The sequence below is a fragment of the Bos mutus genome, chromosome 1 (assembly GCF_027580195.1).
Source record: "Bos mutus isolate GX-2022 chromosome 1, NWIPB_WYAK_1.1, whole genome shotgun sequence".
NCBI lineage: Eukaryota > Metazoa > Chordata > Mammalia > Artiodactyla > Bovidae > Bos > Bos mutus.
Genome location: NC_091617.1, coordinates 56,432,362 through 56,449,035, shown reverse-complemented (window position 1 = coordinate 56,449,035; position 16,674 = coordinate 56,432,362). Strand labels below are relative to the sequence as shown.

General features: G+C 35.9%; 1 protein-coding gene across 1 annotated transcript in view; it reads left to right on the top strand.

Annotated features, from left to right (window-relative positions):
* Positions 1–143: 143 nt before the first annotated feature.
* Positions 144–16,674, top strand: part of ATG3 (autophagy related 3) — a 34,708-nt gene continuing 18,177 nt past the window's right edge. The window contains exons 1-4 of the mRNA XM_005903366.2: positions 144–590; positions 3,461–3,502; positions 7,348–7,397; positions 10,271–10,341. Of these exons, the coding sequence (XP_005903428.1) occupies positions 519–590; positions 3,461–3,502; positions 7,348–7,397; positions 10,271–10,341 (235 nt within the window). The 5' untranslated portion in view covers positions 144–518. The remainder of the gene's footprint in view (positions 591–3,460; positions 3,503–7,347; positions 7,398–10,270; positions 10,342–16,674) is intronic.

Genomic DNA, 16,674 nt, shown 5'->3' with positions numbered 1-16,674 from the left:
GCGCGCCCAGTGTTACGCTTCCGGAGGGAGGGGAGAAGCGACCCGATCCCGCCCCAGCGCGGCCTTTCTCGCGTCACGTGTCGGGAAGAGTCCTGTGTCACGTGAGGCCCAGGTGGCGGCGGAGCTACGGCGAGAGAGTGAGAGGAAGAAGGGGAAGCCGGAAGGGGCGCGAGTGAAGCTTGGTGGAGAAGACAGCTCCCCAGAGGGCGAGGGGTGCGCGTGCGCTCGCTTCTCCCCGCTAACTCGGCCCCGTCGCCCTCCCTCGCGGCCAGGTGATAGCTAGGCCGGGCCTGTGGCGCGCTGCCTGGGGCGAGAGGAGCGCGCGCCCTGCCCTCGCGCGCCGCGCTGGCCGCCCCTCCCCCTCGTCCCGTCCGTCCCGTCGCGACCCGTCCCCTCGGGTGCCGCCGGCCGGGTGCTGAGGCGAATCGGCCGCAGCGGGGACATTTTCTGACTCTCGTTCCCTGCCCCGGCTGCCCTTTCCACTCCTTCGCGGGGCCGGCCGCCCCTCCGGCCCCAGGATGCAGAATGTGATTAACACGGTGAAGGGAAAGGCACTGGAAGTGGCTGAGTACCTGACCCCGGTCCTCAAGGTAAGCCGGCCGTGCGAGGGGCTGGCAGGCACACGCTTGGCTCTGCAGGGACCGAGGACCTGGCGCCGGGGTGTCACTGTGGTGTCCGGCGGGTAGCGGTGTAGCCAGCTGGTGAGGGTGGTACGCGGGAAAGGGGCAGCCCCCTACCGCGGTCTTATTCTGTTCTCGGAGCAACGCTCCGTGAGTCTGTACTCTTGTCTACTCCCGTCGGAACTCAGCTCCTCGAGGTACCTTGGGTTGGAAGGTGGTCCGCAGCTAGGTGGGTTTGAGAACGTTAAATCTTAACATCGGAAATCTTTTGAACTTTTAAAAGGATTATTTGCTTATCTTAAATCAGTGTTTGATACTAAAATGACATGTCACTTTTTTCCTTTCAAATTTCATAGTAAGTCTCATAATTAGGAGTTTGAAATCGTTGTGAATGAGGTCGCAGCTTTGTTAGATTTCAAAAGAACAAGGTGAAATTTGCAACATTTTTTTTCACTACCATTGATCCCAGTTTACAGGCAAAGGCCCCCTTTTTCAGGTTTTGAAATAGCTGCAACTAGTTCATCTTGGACTTGAGCAACCTGACCATTCTAAATACATAATTTTATTTTACATTGGCAATAACAGCATTTTAAAAGTAATAATTGTGACATATCTATTAAACCGGTGGCTGATTTCTTATTTTCAAAGATGAATTTCTCGAAGTGCATTCGAGTTTTTCTTTTATAACTCTTTCAGGGTAATTTTTTTGTTATTGTAACTATTTTTCCTTTCTAAAAAGCGAGCAATGATGAAAAATAAATGAATAAGAATTTCTTGCTTAAGTGTTTTTTTCTGTAAGTTTTAAATTAAGATTTTACATTTCTTAGTGTGGGGATGAAATACCCTTGGAAATGGTTCCTCTTTATTCAGGAAGTTACTCTGGTATTTTAAAATTTTACTTTACTGCCTTTTCAGGACAATGGGAAATGTTAATCCTGTGTTTTTAAATACTTATTTCTAAGAATTGTTTAAAATTATACCTTTTTGGGCCAAGTTTAAAAAAAATTTATAAATGAGAACTCCAACACTTGCTATGCCTATATATTTGTTTAGTGTGAAACCCATCCTAATTAAGATTATTCAGTCTATTGAAATTGAAAATGATTTTGACATTTAAATCAAGTGATTCTTATGCATATTATGCCATCTCTTCAGAAACATGTCTAACTAGGCATACAGTATTTAAATAATACATGCTTATTAAAACTTTTTAGTTTCAGGGAGAGAGGAGCAAGAGTAAAAGACCTCTTAAACATGAAACTGCTATTGTATTGACCAGTTGTATTTTACTGAACTTACAACAAAAGATTATGTTTTTAGGAAGCGTTCTACTTGTTCACCAAACTGAAAAAATGTCTTAGCTTCTTAGTATGTAGTTCTAGTAATAAGGAAAAAAGAATTAATGACCCTCTTCTTGTTCTTCCCTGTGCAAACTTCCCTGTTTACAAAACTAATTCTTGTATTGATAGTTTCCTACTAGACATGGGAAGGCAAGGAGAAAAAACTAAATTTCTGGGAAAGATAGAATGATTTCTTCTTAGGAAGTAAAAGTTAAGAAAAATCGTGGTTTGAAAGACATATGTATAGTGAAAGCCAAAGTCTCTACAGGGATCTTCAAGCCTATACTTGTTTTGTGGGTGGTGTTTAGTCGCAGAGTTGGTTCTAACGGTTTTGTGACCCCATGGCCTGTAGCCTACCAGGCTCTTCTGTCTGTGGGATTTCTCAGGCAAGAATACTGGAGTGGGTTGCCATTTTCTACTACAGGCAATCTTGCTGACCTAGGGGTTGAACTGGAGTCTCCTGCATTGGCAGGCAGATTCTTTTAACACTGAGCTGCCAGGGAAGCCCATACTGGTTTGATAAAGGGTCCTATCTCACTCCTGCTCACTTTTGCTTAAAAACCAGCCTAACCTCTATATTATCTATCAAGAGCTCTCAAAAAAAAAAAAAAAAGAACTCTCTTGCCTTGGGTTTTGCATTTGCTCTGAAATGCTCTTCAACATTTGGCTGTTTCTTTTTCTTAAGGTCTCTACTGTCTAGTCACCCAGCAGTGAAGTCTTTGTTCCCTCACCATCCTATTTGAAATAACCATCTCTCTCTTTCCACCTCCACTAGTATCCTGTCTGCCTTATTTTTCTTCCTGGTATTGATCACCATTTGGCTTTTCTCCCTGCACTAGAGTTTAAACTTCTTATGAAGACAAGGATGCATTTGGTCTATTTTATTCACTGTATGTCCCTATTACACAAATAGTACCTAGTATATATTATTTGATATTTTTTGAATCAGTAATGTTCATAAATGGATCTTTGTTTTTGTAGATTTCTACCATAAAATCTTATGTAAAACTTAAACTTTAGAAAAATTTGATAAGTAACATCCTTGCTTTAGGGAGAGTATAATGTATACTATATTGATGGAGATGAAAATAATGGGAAAGTATTAAATGGTTTAGGACTTCTAGATTTGGTTTCTAATATTACTCAATTTCAGTGAGACATTGGCTGAATTGTAAGATGTCTAAACATCTTAAGATATTTTTACTTGTAAAATAATGATATTTGGTCATTTTACAAAATTATTTTGAGATTTAGTGTTTGTATAAACCTTTGAATGTTTTTCCAAAGAGCTTTGCTCTAGTGTAGCATTGATCACACTGTATTTTAATTATTTTCATGTCTGTTTCCTCTGCTACATAATCCTGAGGTCAGGTACCAGTGACAGATTCTTTTTTTGTCATTCCATTACCTAGATGGGTGCCAGGCAAATAGTTGCCCACAAATGTTTGTTCAATTGAAAGTGAGACAGTGTAATACTGTTATTCTTTTTACTCTCTTTAGGAATCAAAGTTTAAGGAAACAGGAGTTATCACCCCAGAAGAGGTGAGTATTGAAGATATTATAAAGCTGTTACATTCTACAGTTACAGAAAACTGGGTGACTTTTTTGCTTTATAAGAAAACATCTTGAAATTTAATCTTGATTTGAGTAAAATTAGATCCTGTTGACTGTATTAGCAATCTTGTAAGGATTTCTACTTCCCATAAAAGAAAGTGTAACTTCCCTCCCAGTTTGTCATTTCTCATACTTTTCTATAGTTCCTCTTTATTTAAAAATGAGGGTGGGAGAAGAAATGGAAAAGACTCCTGTAGTCATTTATCCTTCAATCATATTTGTATTATATTGAGCTGTGCATTGGACTCTGTTATTTGTTGTGTCTTGATTCTTTCTACCCCAAACATGAGTATTCACGGCTTTCCATTTGAAAACTTTGGCTTGATTCTTGGATATTAAGTTTTCTATCAGTATTCAGCTTACATATTTTATTGCTACATACTTAACACTGATTTTTTTCACCATTCTTTCACTTTTTCTACTAGCCAAACAATAGTATCTGCTTAATACTGAAACTCATGGCTCTTTTATAGACCAATTGTGTTTTATTGACCTTTTAACATAAAATTATGTTTTGAGGAATCATTTTGCATGTTCATGAAGCCTATATAATAAAAGTTTTCTTTTTCTTTAGATAATTTATTTTGTTGTCTTCAGAGAAATAAATTCTGGTCTAAAAATCCTTTTGGACTCCAGTTTTATGAGTAGTTAGAGTTACATCACATTTATTTTTTATTGTTGATGAATGGCAAATAATTTAAGCTTCACCTTTAGCTCTCGTTAAAAGTACCAGTCATTGGCAATGGAAGTTAACTCACTGTTTTGAAAGAAACATTTTGAAATGAGCTATGTTACATGATCATGTTGTAAATTTCAAGACCTGAAGTCAAAGAATTAACTGATTTTTCAGTTTTCAATTGTGATGCAATCTCTTCAGTCCCAAATCCTTTTAAGTTCAAAGAATGGTGTGCTGAACCGACAGTTACATCTAAAATTGTCTTTATTTTTAGTGAAAACACATGGTGGTACTGACAAAACCTGGAAGGCCTGCCTTCTGGACCCATTTTATCCCTCCTATTCTGACTTGGACAAATCAAGCTATCTAGGCACAGGCCTCATGTTTCCTCATTTCAAGATGAGGAGTTTTGTCTTGACATTCTCTAAAGGACCTGTCTGCCTTAGATATCATAAGTTTAATACCTTGAATGCCAAGTAAAACTGAGTTTTGAGCTTAAGGATAGTAATGATGTTCTTGCCAGGTATAATTTAGACATGAGTCTTAAAACTCGGTATCTGAAATAAAGAGCAGAGATGATTGTATGCTGTTTTTCTTATTTTTGGCTTTATCTCCTCTATGTGAAAGTGACATTGATGAATGGATAGCTGGAGTTAGAGATGCAAGCCTGTGGTTATTGAATAGGATTAAGGCATTTTAAAACAGCTACTAATCCTACATTGCACTTAATTGTATCATGAAGTGAGTTATAAATTTTCCCCTTTTTAAAAAAATGCGCAGCAAAAACTAGCTCAGTTGGGTACCAACCACATAATCCTGGATTGAGAATAGAGCACAATTATAGGATTTAGTTTAGAATGAGCCTAGAGGAAGAAGAAGGAAGATCAGAAGACATAAAATGCTTTGTTGTTGTTCATTTGCTAAGTCGTGTCCAGCTCTTTGTGACTCCATAAACTCCGGCATTCCAGGCTTCCCTGTCCTTTACTGTCTCCTAGAGTTTGCTCAAACTCATGTCCATTGAGTCAATGATGTTACCTAACCATCTCATTCTCTGCCACCCGCTTCTCTTCCTCCCCTCAGTCTTCCCCAACATCGGGGTCTTTTTCAATGAGTCAGCTCTTTGCTCAGGTGGCCAGAGTATTGGAGTTTCAGCATCAGTCCTTCCAGTGAATATTCAGGATTGATTTCGTTTAGGATTGACTGGTTTGATGGAAATACTATACTGATTTGATCTGTTGAGTTGTTTCCTTTTACTGTTTTTGGGCTTCTGGCTGTCAGCATTTAGCTGTCTTTTTGTTTTCATTGAGAGATGTGGAAGTATTGTGTTTAAAACAAGGGATAAGCATTAATATGGTACTTTTTGGACTAAAAATACTTTATTGTACAACATATATATGGCTTGAGTAAGTAGAGTACTAGTAATAAAGGATAGCTTGAAGAATAAAGCTGCTTATCAGAATGTTCACGTTAATTCCATCTTGTTAGAGTTATCCAGTGTTTAATCACTAAGAGTAAGCAGTACTGAGAATTTAGAAATTTGAATCTTTCATTTGAACATAGGAAGCGTGTAATAAAAATAATGGCCACCACTAACGAGAGCAAGAGTACCATATGCTAAATATCATTGTGGTGCTATGTTCTTCTATAGTTTTCCTTATCTTACAGTGTTTTTGTTATTTTTTCAATAGATGTCACCAGAGGTGCTAGGGAATAAATACTAGAGTCTTGTGACCTCGAAGCAATACTATTAAAGAATTTTAAAATTTTTAATTCTTTGTTTTGCTTGCATTTTGTTAATACTTTTGTGTTAGTGATGAATTAATTCCTGATAACCACAGAGTTGTTATGTAGCATCTGGTTGCAGTGACCCAAAATGCATAAAACTTGGGGAAGAGAGTATTGCTTTCCTTTGGGTTTTTGTCTTTACCTAATCACTTTAAATAGTCAATAAATTCTTTAAATAAAAGAGTAGAAACATTTTGTAAAGTTGCTGTTGAGAGTATGTTGTTAAATCTTGTTAATCTATCTTCTTAGAAGTTACAGAATTCTTAAGTTTTACTCTCAAATTGAAATAGGATATCACATATATAGATATATACTTTTCTCAGAAAGGCAATAGAAGATTAAAGATAATGTAATTTTTTTGCTATGTAATAAACATATGAACACTACATGATTTTAAGTTAGAACTGTTGTTGTGAAATAGAATTGGGAAAGTGTGTGTATTGCTTGAGTCAGGACACTGCAGTTATGCTTAACAGACTCATTTTCTGCTTTTAAGAATAAGCAGAATTTCTGTCTTGCAATTAAGATCAGTCCATGCTCACGTATAATGGAAATTTTCAGAAGGTTAAACTATTTCTTCCTGAGTCTGTTTTTCATTTTTGAAGAAAAACAAAAACTTGTACAATATTCAGCCTGACCAAAAAGTCCAAGATTTGTTAGGATTCAATTTCATAATTGTCATGTTGTTTTCCAATTCAATTCAAAAGCTTCAAACTTTTTCCCATTGGTTGGCAGTACATTTCTCTCTTTTATTAGTGATTGCTTTAACAGTGTGAAAAAGCTTTCAAAATTATGTTACTTAAATTTTTTTTAAAAATGAGGAAGAAAAACTGTACACTATGAGGTAATAAACTATTCTTTCATAATAGAACTGTGTTTATTTGGTAATTTTTTCAAAGATCTTCATTGAGTTTTCAACTGTTAGCAAGAATCTCTCTTCATTTTATTCACCCATAAAGTGGTTTTGGTGTTTTAAAATACTGTTGTATTACTTTTATTTATTTCATGATGCTGTATGCTTTTGGCATTATCTCATCCAGTGATTAAAATTGAATAAAAAATTAGTAGCACTCAATATTTTCTCTACCAAGATTAATTTGGACTTTTTTGGGTATTAAAATTTGTAGTTTTAATACATATTCAAAAATAAATCTTCAGGCTGTAGAGCACGTTGGTGCTGTTTACATTTTAATTGACTATTTTGTAACAAGATTGCACAAGATGATCCCTTTGGTATTCTGCCACCTTACTTTCAGTGATGTTCAGTTTTTCTTTTTTCCTTTTTTTCATATTTCTTCTAAATCTTGACTAGTTTGTGGCAGCTGGAGATCACTTAGTCCACCACTGTCCAACATGGCAATGGTAAGTACTCTTGATTGAGGAAAAAAGTTCATAAAAGGTATGACTTCATGAGTATGGCAGTTTACAAATAGATTGGTGCATGAAAATTAGAATAACCAGTTTAATTTTCCTCTTGTAGATTGTTCTTTTAAATAGTGCCCCAGTATTACTCAAAGTGAAATAACTAAAGAAAAATTGAACATTACACCTGTTTTGTTTTGCTGTGCTAACACAAGAGATGGACATCTTTGAGATCAGTGCCTTCCTTTGCCAGTATTCCCTTTCTTTAACAGTGTTTAGGTCAGTTCTTGTGGTAGGTCTTTAAAAAATATTTTCAAAAATTTAATAATTTTGATTATTTTTCAAATTAAAATATTGAATTTTTATGACATTAATAGATACAGAATTTTTCAGAATCTCATGTTTCTTTACCATAAGAACTTCTTTGAAGTTCAAAAGTTTCTCCCCAATTTTAGGAATTTTAGCTCAAAAGTTGAGAGATTCATGATACCAAATAAAGTTTTGATTGGAAATCTATCTGTAACAGACTTTTCTAATTTTTGTTTTTCTCATTAACTTTTCTTTTAATTATAAATAATTTAAGCAACTTAGCAGTTCTCATAATGTATCTTTAAAATATCTGAATAATAATAAATTTAGTTTCATTACTTTGAGTACTTATGATAAAGCCACCTGGCAGTAGCTGAAGAAGTGATCTCAATACTGGCACACTATTTTATTTAGGCTAGAACTGTTTGGAATTATTATCTTATTTGGATATGAGTGGTTCAACTTGTTACATCTTTTTTTTCCCAGTGACACTTTTTCAGTTGTAGTTGAAAGGTAGAGTTTTGATTGGGGAGCAGGGATTTTAGGATTAACAAGGTTCTAATTGATAATGCTCTCTAAAGAGCTTAAGTAAACTATTTAAAATCACAGTTGGAACTCTATTTCATCTGTGGCCTGTTCTATTACCTTTAATTTTTATATTTTAACACATCCAAAATAGTTCTACTTCTCGAACATTGTTTCCTGTGTACCAAGAAAGACTGAAATGTCAGGTTCATTTACTTTTATGTCTTGTCTTTCCTGTGTATATTTCTGTTCCATATTTTAAATTGTGTTCATATCATAGAAGCTCTCAGATTTAGACTTTTCCCCACCTTCTAAATTGTTAAAACTGTATTTAGTTACATTCTGATCTACAGTATATCAATATATATTTCAAGTCAAATAGGTGTATAACATTTAAAATAATAAGTCATTTTGCAGGAAAAGAACTAAAGGATTTTCTTCAATACATATGTGATAGATATACATTTTCTTTATTCAGATTTGATTGTTGTAGTCCTTCGTTGTCTAATTATATAATTTATAGTATTATTTTAAGGGTTGATATCCATGGACAGAATCATTGTTTAGCAGATAGTATTTATAGTTCCCACTTCATGAATTATGGTTGAAATAATTTTATTGTAACTTAGAACTCAGTTATATCACAGTCCAGTGTTTATGCTTTTGACTGAACTGTTGGGGCTAGAGGAACAATTTATTTTAAATCTGTGCTAGAAGCCGACCATTTCTGTGCTATATGTTCATGTTTACAGGTGCCATCATGACTGTATTATATCATCTTCCCTCAGAACTTCAGGCATTACCGTTTCATTGTTGAGTTTGACGCTTGGGAATGGTCTAAAAAATCCTAGAAGCCTGACAGATTTTTGGGGGGCATTTACTAGGTTTATATTGTGCTCAAATCTATGATTTGAAGTTTAGATGGAAGCTTAAGGCTACAGAACTCCAAATAATTTATATTTGTGACAGATACCACATGCCACCTCAGCTCCGACCAGTTCTAGTAAGAGTCAACTCAGAATAATCTTTGAAGAAATTTCTTAGTGAGATATTCCAGAGTAGCCCCCCAAATCAGAGATGTTATGCCTGGCTCTGACCCACAGAGGGTGCACTATTCAAGAGCAGGAGCCCCAGAGTAACTTGATCCTTGCTTCTTTATACCTTCTGGTTTTATGACTACGGGCAAGGTGACTTCTTTAAGCTTTTGTTTAACGTATAAACTGGGGCTATTAATATTATTCACTTCTTAGATTTCTGGGGATTATATGAAAATAATGCATTTTGGAGTTCTAGATCCTGTACTTAATAGAAATAAAGTGAAAGTGTTAGTCGCTCAGTCCTGCCGGACTATTTGCAACCCCATGAACTGCAGCCCACCAGGCTCCTCTGTCCATGGGATTTTCCAGGCAAGGATAGTGGAGTGGGTTGCCATTTCCTTCTCCAGGGGATCTTCCCAACCCAGGGATCAAACCTGGGTCTTTTGCACTTCAAAAGACAGATTCTTTATCAACTAAGCTACCGGGAAGCACTCAGTAAAAGGTTTTATTGTTTATTTCTGTCATTATTATTCTCAGCATTATCATCTGGTGATTCAAAGCATCTTATCTCTGAGTTCCAGTTTTAATACAGGAGTATGAATGTGAATTTTGTCAACTACCTACTTTGTTATGCAACATCATACAGCTATTTTTCTGCCTCCTCTTGGTCTTATGATCAGCCCTACTTTAAAATCTGGTTCAGATTATTTTTGTTTCAAGGAAGACATAATAGTTGCTTAATATAGTTCCGTATTATCCTTTTTTTAATTTAATCTAAATTCTCTTGGTCTGTCTGCAGTCTCTTAATACATTTCACTTAAATACATTTCATTTATATTATTGCTATGCTCTTCATTGCCCCAAGATACATCACTTTTTGGATCCTTCCCAAAGCAATCCTAAAATAGTTTTCTCAGGGGTGTGGGTTGTGTGGTGTTGAGATTAACGTGATATTTTCTGTTTTTGCCTTTTAAAATATTTTTTGTATTTTGGTTTTTAAAGGGCTACAGGGGAAGAATTGAAAGTGAAGGCTTACCTACCATCAGGCAAACAATTTTTGGTCACCAAAAATGGTAAGAATTATGTTGCATATATAATTAAAAAAAACAACTTAGTACTTACTAAACTTTTTTTTTTTTTTTTACTTTTTTATTGAAGGATAATTGCTTTACAGAATTTTGTTGTTTTCTGTTAAACAACCACATGAATCAGCCATAGGTATACATATATCCCTTCCCTTTTGAATCTCCCTCCCCATCCCACCCCTCTAGGTTTATACAGAGCCCCTGTTTGAGTTCCTGAGCCATACAGCAGATTACCATTGGCTGTCTATTTTACATATGGTAATGTAAGTTTCCATGTTACTCTTTCCATACATCTCACCCTCTCCTCCCCTCTCCCCATGTGCATAAATCTATTCTCTATGTCTGTTTCTCCATTGCTGCTCTGTAAATTAATTCTTCAGAACCATTTTTCTAGATTCCGTATATGTGTGTTGTAATATGATATTTATCTTTCTCTTTCTGACTCACTACACTCTGTATAATAGTTTCTAGGGTCATCCACCTCATCAGAACTGACTCAAATGCATTCCTTTTATGGCTGAGTAATATTCCATTGTGTATATGTACCGCAACTTTATCCATTCATCTGTTGATGGGCTTGCTTCCATGTTATAGCTATTGTAAATAGTGCTGCAGTGAACAGTGGGATACATGTGGCTTTTTCAACCCTGGTTTCCTCGGTATATGCCTAGGAGTGGGATTGTGGGGTCATATGGTGGTTTTATTCCTAGTTTTTTAAGGAATTTCCATACTGTCTTCCATAGTGGCTGTATCAGTTTACATTCTCACCAACAGTGCAAGAACATTCCCTTTTCTCCACACCCTCTCCAGCATTTATTGTTTGTAGACTTTCTGATGATGGCCATTCTGACTGGTGTGAGGAGATATCTCATTGTGGTTTTGATTTGCATTTCTATAATAATGAGTGATGTTGAGCATCTTTTCATGTGTTTGTTAGTCACCTGTATGTCTTCTTTGGAGAAACGTCTGTTTAGGTCTTTTTCCCGCTTTTTGATTGGGTTCTTTTCATCAGCATCTTGTAATTTTCTGTGTACATTTTTTTTTGTCTCCTTAGGTAAGTTTATTCCTAAATATTTAATTCTTTTTGTTGCGGTGGTAAATGGATTGACTCTTTAATTTCTCTTTCTGATTTTTCATGTTAGTATATAGAAATGCAAGTGATTTCTGTGTATTGATTTTGTATCCTGCAACTTGGTTAAATTCACTGATTAGCTCTAGTAATTTTCTGATACTGTCTTTAGGGTTTTCTATGTATAGTATCATGTCATCTGCAAACAGTGACAGCTTTACTTCTTTTCTGATCAGGATTCCTTTTATTTCTTTTCCTTCTCTGACTGCGTTAGTTAGGAATTCCAGAACCATGTTGAATAGTAGTGACGAAAGTGGACACTTACCTTGTTCCTGATCTTACGGGGAAAGCTTTCAGTTTTTCACCATTGAGCATAATGTTTGCTGTAGGCTTATCATATATGGCCTTTACTGTGTTGAGGTAGATTCCTTCTGTGCCCGTTTTTTGAAGAGTTTTAATCATAAATGGGTGCTGAATTTTGTGTCAAAGGCTTTTTCTGCATCTATTGAGATGATCATATGGTTTTTATCTTTAAATTTGTTAATGTGGTGTATCACATTGAGTTATTTGCGTGTATTGAAGAATCCTTGCATTCCTGGAATAAACCCAACTTGATCATGGTGTATGAGCTTTTTTGGTGTGTTGCTGAATTGTTTGCTAAAATTTTGTTGAGGATTTTTGCATCTCTGTTCATCAGTGATATTGGCCTGTAGTTTTCTCTTTTCGTGTTGTCTTTGCCTGGTTTTGGTATCAGGATGATGGTGGCCCTGTAGAGTGAGTTTGGAAGTGTTCCTTCCTCTGCAATTTTTTGAAAGAGTTTTAGAAGAATAGGCATTAGCTCATCTCTGAATGTTTGATAGAATTCTCCTGTGAAGCCATCTGGTCCTGGGCTTTTGTTTTTTGTGAGATTTTTGATCACGGCTTCAATTTCAGTGCTTGCAGTTGGGTTCATAATTTCTATTTCTTCCTGGTTCACTCTTGGAAGATTGAACTTTTCTAAGAACCTGTCCATTTCTTCCAGGCTATCCATTTTATTGCCATATAGTTTTTCGTAATAGTCTCTCATAGTCCTTTGTATTTCTTCATTGTCTGTTGTAACTTCTCCTTTTTCATTTCTAATTTTGTTGATTTGATTCTTCTCTCTTTTGTTGTGGATGAATCTGGCTAAAGGTTTGTCAATTTTATCTTCTCAAAGAACCAGCTTTTAATTTTATTAATCTTTACTGTTATTTCTTTCATTTCTTTGTCATTTATTTCTGCTGGGATCTTTATGATTTCTTTCCTTCTACTAATTTTGGGGGTTTTTTGTTCTTCTGTTTTCAGTTGTTTTACTGTTTTCAGTTGTTCTAGGTGTAAAGTTAGGTTGTCGGTTTGGTTTTTTGTGTTTCTTGAGGTAGGATTGTATTGCTATAAACTTCCCTCTTAGAACTGCTTTTGCTGCATTCCCTAGGTTTTGAGTTGTGTTTTCATTGTCATTTGTTTCTAGAAATATTTTGGTTTCCCTTTTAATTTCTTCAGGAACATGTTGGTTATTTAGAAATGTGTTGTTTAATCTCCATGTGTTTGTGTTTCTTACACTTTTTTTCTTGTAATTGAAATCTAGTCTCATAGCATTGTGGTTGGAGAAGATGCTTGATATGATTTCAATTTTCTTAAATTTACTGAGGTTTGATTTGTGACCCAAGATAATGGTCTGTCCTGGAGAATGTTCCATGTGCACTTGAGAGGAAGGTGTATTCTTCTGCATTTGGATGGAATGTCCTGAAGATATCAATGAGGTCCATCTCATCTAATGTATCATTTAAGACTTGTGTTTCCTTATTAATTTTCTGTTTTAATGATCTGTCCATTGGTGTGAGTGGGGTGTTAAAGTCTCCTACTATTATTGTGTTACTGTCAATTTCTCCTTTTATGTTTGTTAGTGTTTGTCTTACATATTGAGGTGTTCCTATGTTGGGTGCATAGATTTTTATAATTGTTTTGTCTTCCCCTTGGACTGATCCCTTGATCATTATCTAGTGTCCTTCCTTATCGCTTTATTTTAATGTCTATTTTGTCTGATATGAGGATTGCTACTCCAGCTTTCTTTTACTTCCCATTTGCATGGAATGTATTTTTCCATTCTCTCACTTTCAGTCTATATGTGTCCTTAGATCTGAAGTGGGTTTCTTGTAGACAGCCTGTATATGGGTCTTGTTTTTTTATCCATTCTGCCAGTCTGTGTCTTTTGGTTGGAGCATTTAATCATTTACATTTAAAGTAATTATTGATATATATGTTCCTATTGCCATTTTCTTAATTGTTTGGGGTTGATCTTGTAGATCTTTTTTCTTCTCTTATGGTCCTTGACTATATAAATCCGTTGAACATGTTGTAAAGCTGGTTTGTTGGTACTGAATTCTCTTAACTTTTGCTTGTCTGAAAAGCTTTTTATTTCTCCATCAATTTTGAATGAGGTCCTTGCCAGGTACAGTAATCTTGGTTGTAGATGTTCCCCTCTCATTACTTTAAATATATCCTGCCATTCCTTCTGGCCTGCAGTTCCTGCTGAAAGATCAGCTGTTAAACGTATGGGGTTTCCCTTGTATGTTACTTGTTGCTTCTCCCTTGCTGCTTTTAATATTCTTTCTTTGTGTCTAGTCTTTGTTAGTTTGATTAGTGTGTGTCTTGGCATGTTTCTCCTTGGGTTTATCCTGTATGGGATTCTTTGTACCTCTTGGACTTGATTATTTCCTTTTCCATATTGGGAAAATTTTCAACTATAATTTCTTCAAAAATTTTCTCATACCCTTTCTTTTTCTCTTCTTCTGGGACCCCTGTAATTTGAATGCTTGTACATGTGATATGGTCCCAGAGGTCTCTGAGACTGTCTTCAGTTCTTTTCATTCTTTCTATTTTATTTTGCCCTTCAAAAGTTATTTCCAGCTCACTGATTCATTCTGCTTCAGATATTCTGCCATTGATTCCTTCTAGAGAATTTTCAATTTCAGTAATTGTGTTGTTTGTCTCTGTATGTTTCTTCTTTAATTCTATGTCTTTGTTAGTTGATTCTTGAGTTTTTTCCATTTTGTTTCCAAGGTTTTTGGTCATCTTACTATCATCATTCTGAATTCTTTTCCAGGTAGTTTGCCTATTTTCTCTTCATTTATTTGGACTTCTGTGTTTCTGGTTTGTTCCTTCATTTGTGTAGCATTTCTCTGCTGTTTCTTTCTTTTTTTTTTTTTTTTAACTTACTGTGTTTGAGGTCTCTCTTTCCCATGCTTCAAGGTTGAATTCTTTCTTCCTTTTGGTTTCTGCCCTCTAAGGTTGGTCTAGTGGTTTGTATAAGCTTCTTATAGGGTGAGATTTGTGCTGAATGTTTGTTTATTTGTTTGTTATTCCTCTGATGTGCAAGGCTGAGTGAAGTGATAATCCTGTCTGCTGATGACTGTATTTTTGTTCTGTTTGTTTAGATGAGGCGTCCTGCACAGGGTACTACTGGTGGTTGGGTGATGCTGGGTCTTGTATTCAGGTGATTTCCTTTATGGGAGTTCTCACTATTTGATAGTCCCTAGGGTTAGTTCTCTGGTAATCTAGGGTCTTGGAGTCAGTGCTCCCACTCCAAAGGCTCAGGATTTGATCTCTGGTCAGGAACGAAGATTCCACAAGTGGTTTGTTATGGCATTAAGTAAGATTAGAACAAATATCCCAAATGAGAAACCAAAGATGAACCTCAGACAAATGGCAGTTATAAAATCAGGCAAATAATACTTAAAATAATGGTATATACTCATATACATATATACCCATGAGCAAAGTCAAAACAGTCCAACAAAATGAAGTACAATAGATTGACCCAGCGAAGATGGGAAATCAAAGGTTATATTTACCAGTTAAGAACAACACTAACTAAAGCACAAACTGGAAAACAAAACTAAAACAAGGTGCCAGTTGGGAATAAAGCAATGAAAATAATAGTAACAAATACGTTGAGAGGAAAGAAAGACAGGAAAGAAAGAGTAGCTATGCAATGTTAAATAGAGGTAGATGAAGACGATTTATATACATTGAAGATTAACTGCAAGGGGAAAAGAACAGTAGGAAAGGCAAACAAAGGAAGAAAAGTAGAAAGTATAACAGATTTAAGAAAATTATAATTATGAAATAGAGAAAAGAAAAAATACAGAAGAAGAAAGAGAAAAGAAAGAAAAGGAAAACTCCACAAAACTTCAAAGGCCCGATGTAGAGGCAGAGGTTTATAATGACTATTAAAAGTGTTACTGGATATACACATGTATATATACACCCATAAGCAAATTCAAAACAGTCCAACAAAAATAAAGTACAGTAGATTGACCTGGTGAACAAAGGGAACCAAAAATTATATCTATCAGAACAAAACTTTATAAAGCACAAACTGGAAAACAAAACTAAAGCAAGGTGCCAATTAGGGTAGAAAGCAATGTAAATAAAACTAACAAATATGTTGAGACTAAAATAAAGAAGGAAAAGAAAGAAAAAATAGATATGCAAAGTTAAATAGACATAGATAAAGAAGATTTATATATATTAAAGGTTAACTGCAAGGGGAAAAGAACAGTAGGAAAAGCAAACGGAGGAATAAATGTAGAAAAATAATAATAGGTTTAAAAAATTAAAACTAAAAAAGAACTCACCTAACTGCAAAAGCCCAATATAGAGGCAGAGGTTTATAACAGCAATAAAAAATGTGACTTAAGGGGGAAAAAAGGCTCAAAAGCTTAGTTAGATTTCATAGTACCAATAAAATTGACAACTACAACAGAGGGAGGGGGGAAAAAATCCAGAAGAATCTACAGAACAAGTCAAAACATAAGAATAAATGTTTTTCTTGAGTCACTGCTGTCAGAGTACTTTCCCTCACTGGGAGTCGCAGTTCACCTCACCTCCCTAGGATGCCCTTTAACACTGTGCTGATCTCTGGACCTGCTGTGAGGGCAGCTCAGATTCTAATCTGGTCCTTGTATGTGTTCTTGCCTCCAAAGTCCACAGCTATCAGAACTCGTGCGTTTTCTTTTGTGGGAGCTCTCAATGACCTTTTTTATATTCCACAGACTCAAAATCTGCCTAGTTGGTTGTGTGGATTTAATCTGCAGCTTGTACAGCTGGTAGGAGGGTTTGGGTCTTTTTCCTTAGTGACACTGCCCCTGGGTTTCAATTATGGTTTTATTTCCACCTCTGGATATGGGTTGTCCACTGGGGTTTGCTCCTGAGGCTGCCCTGGAGGGCTGCCC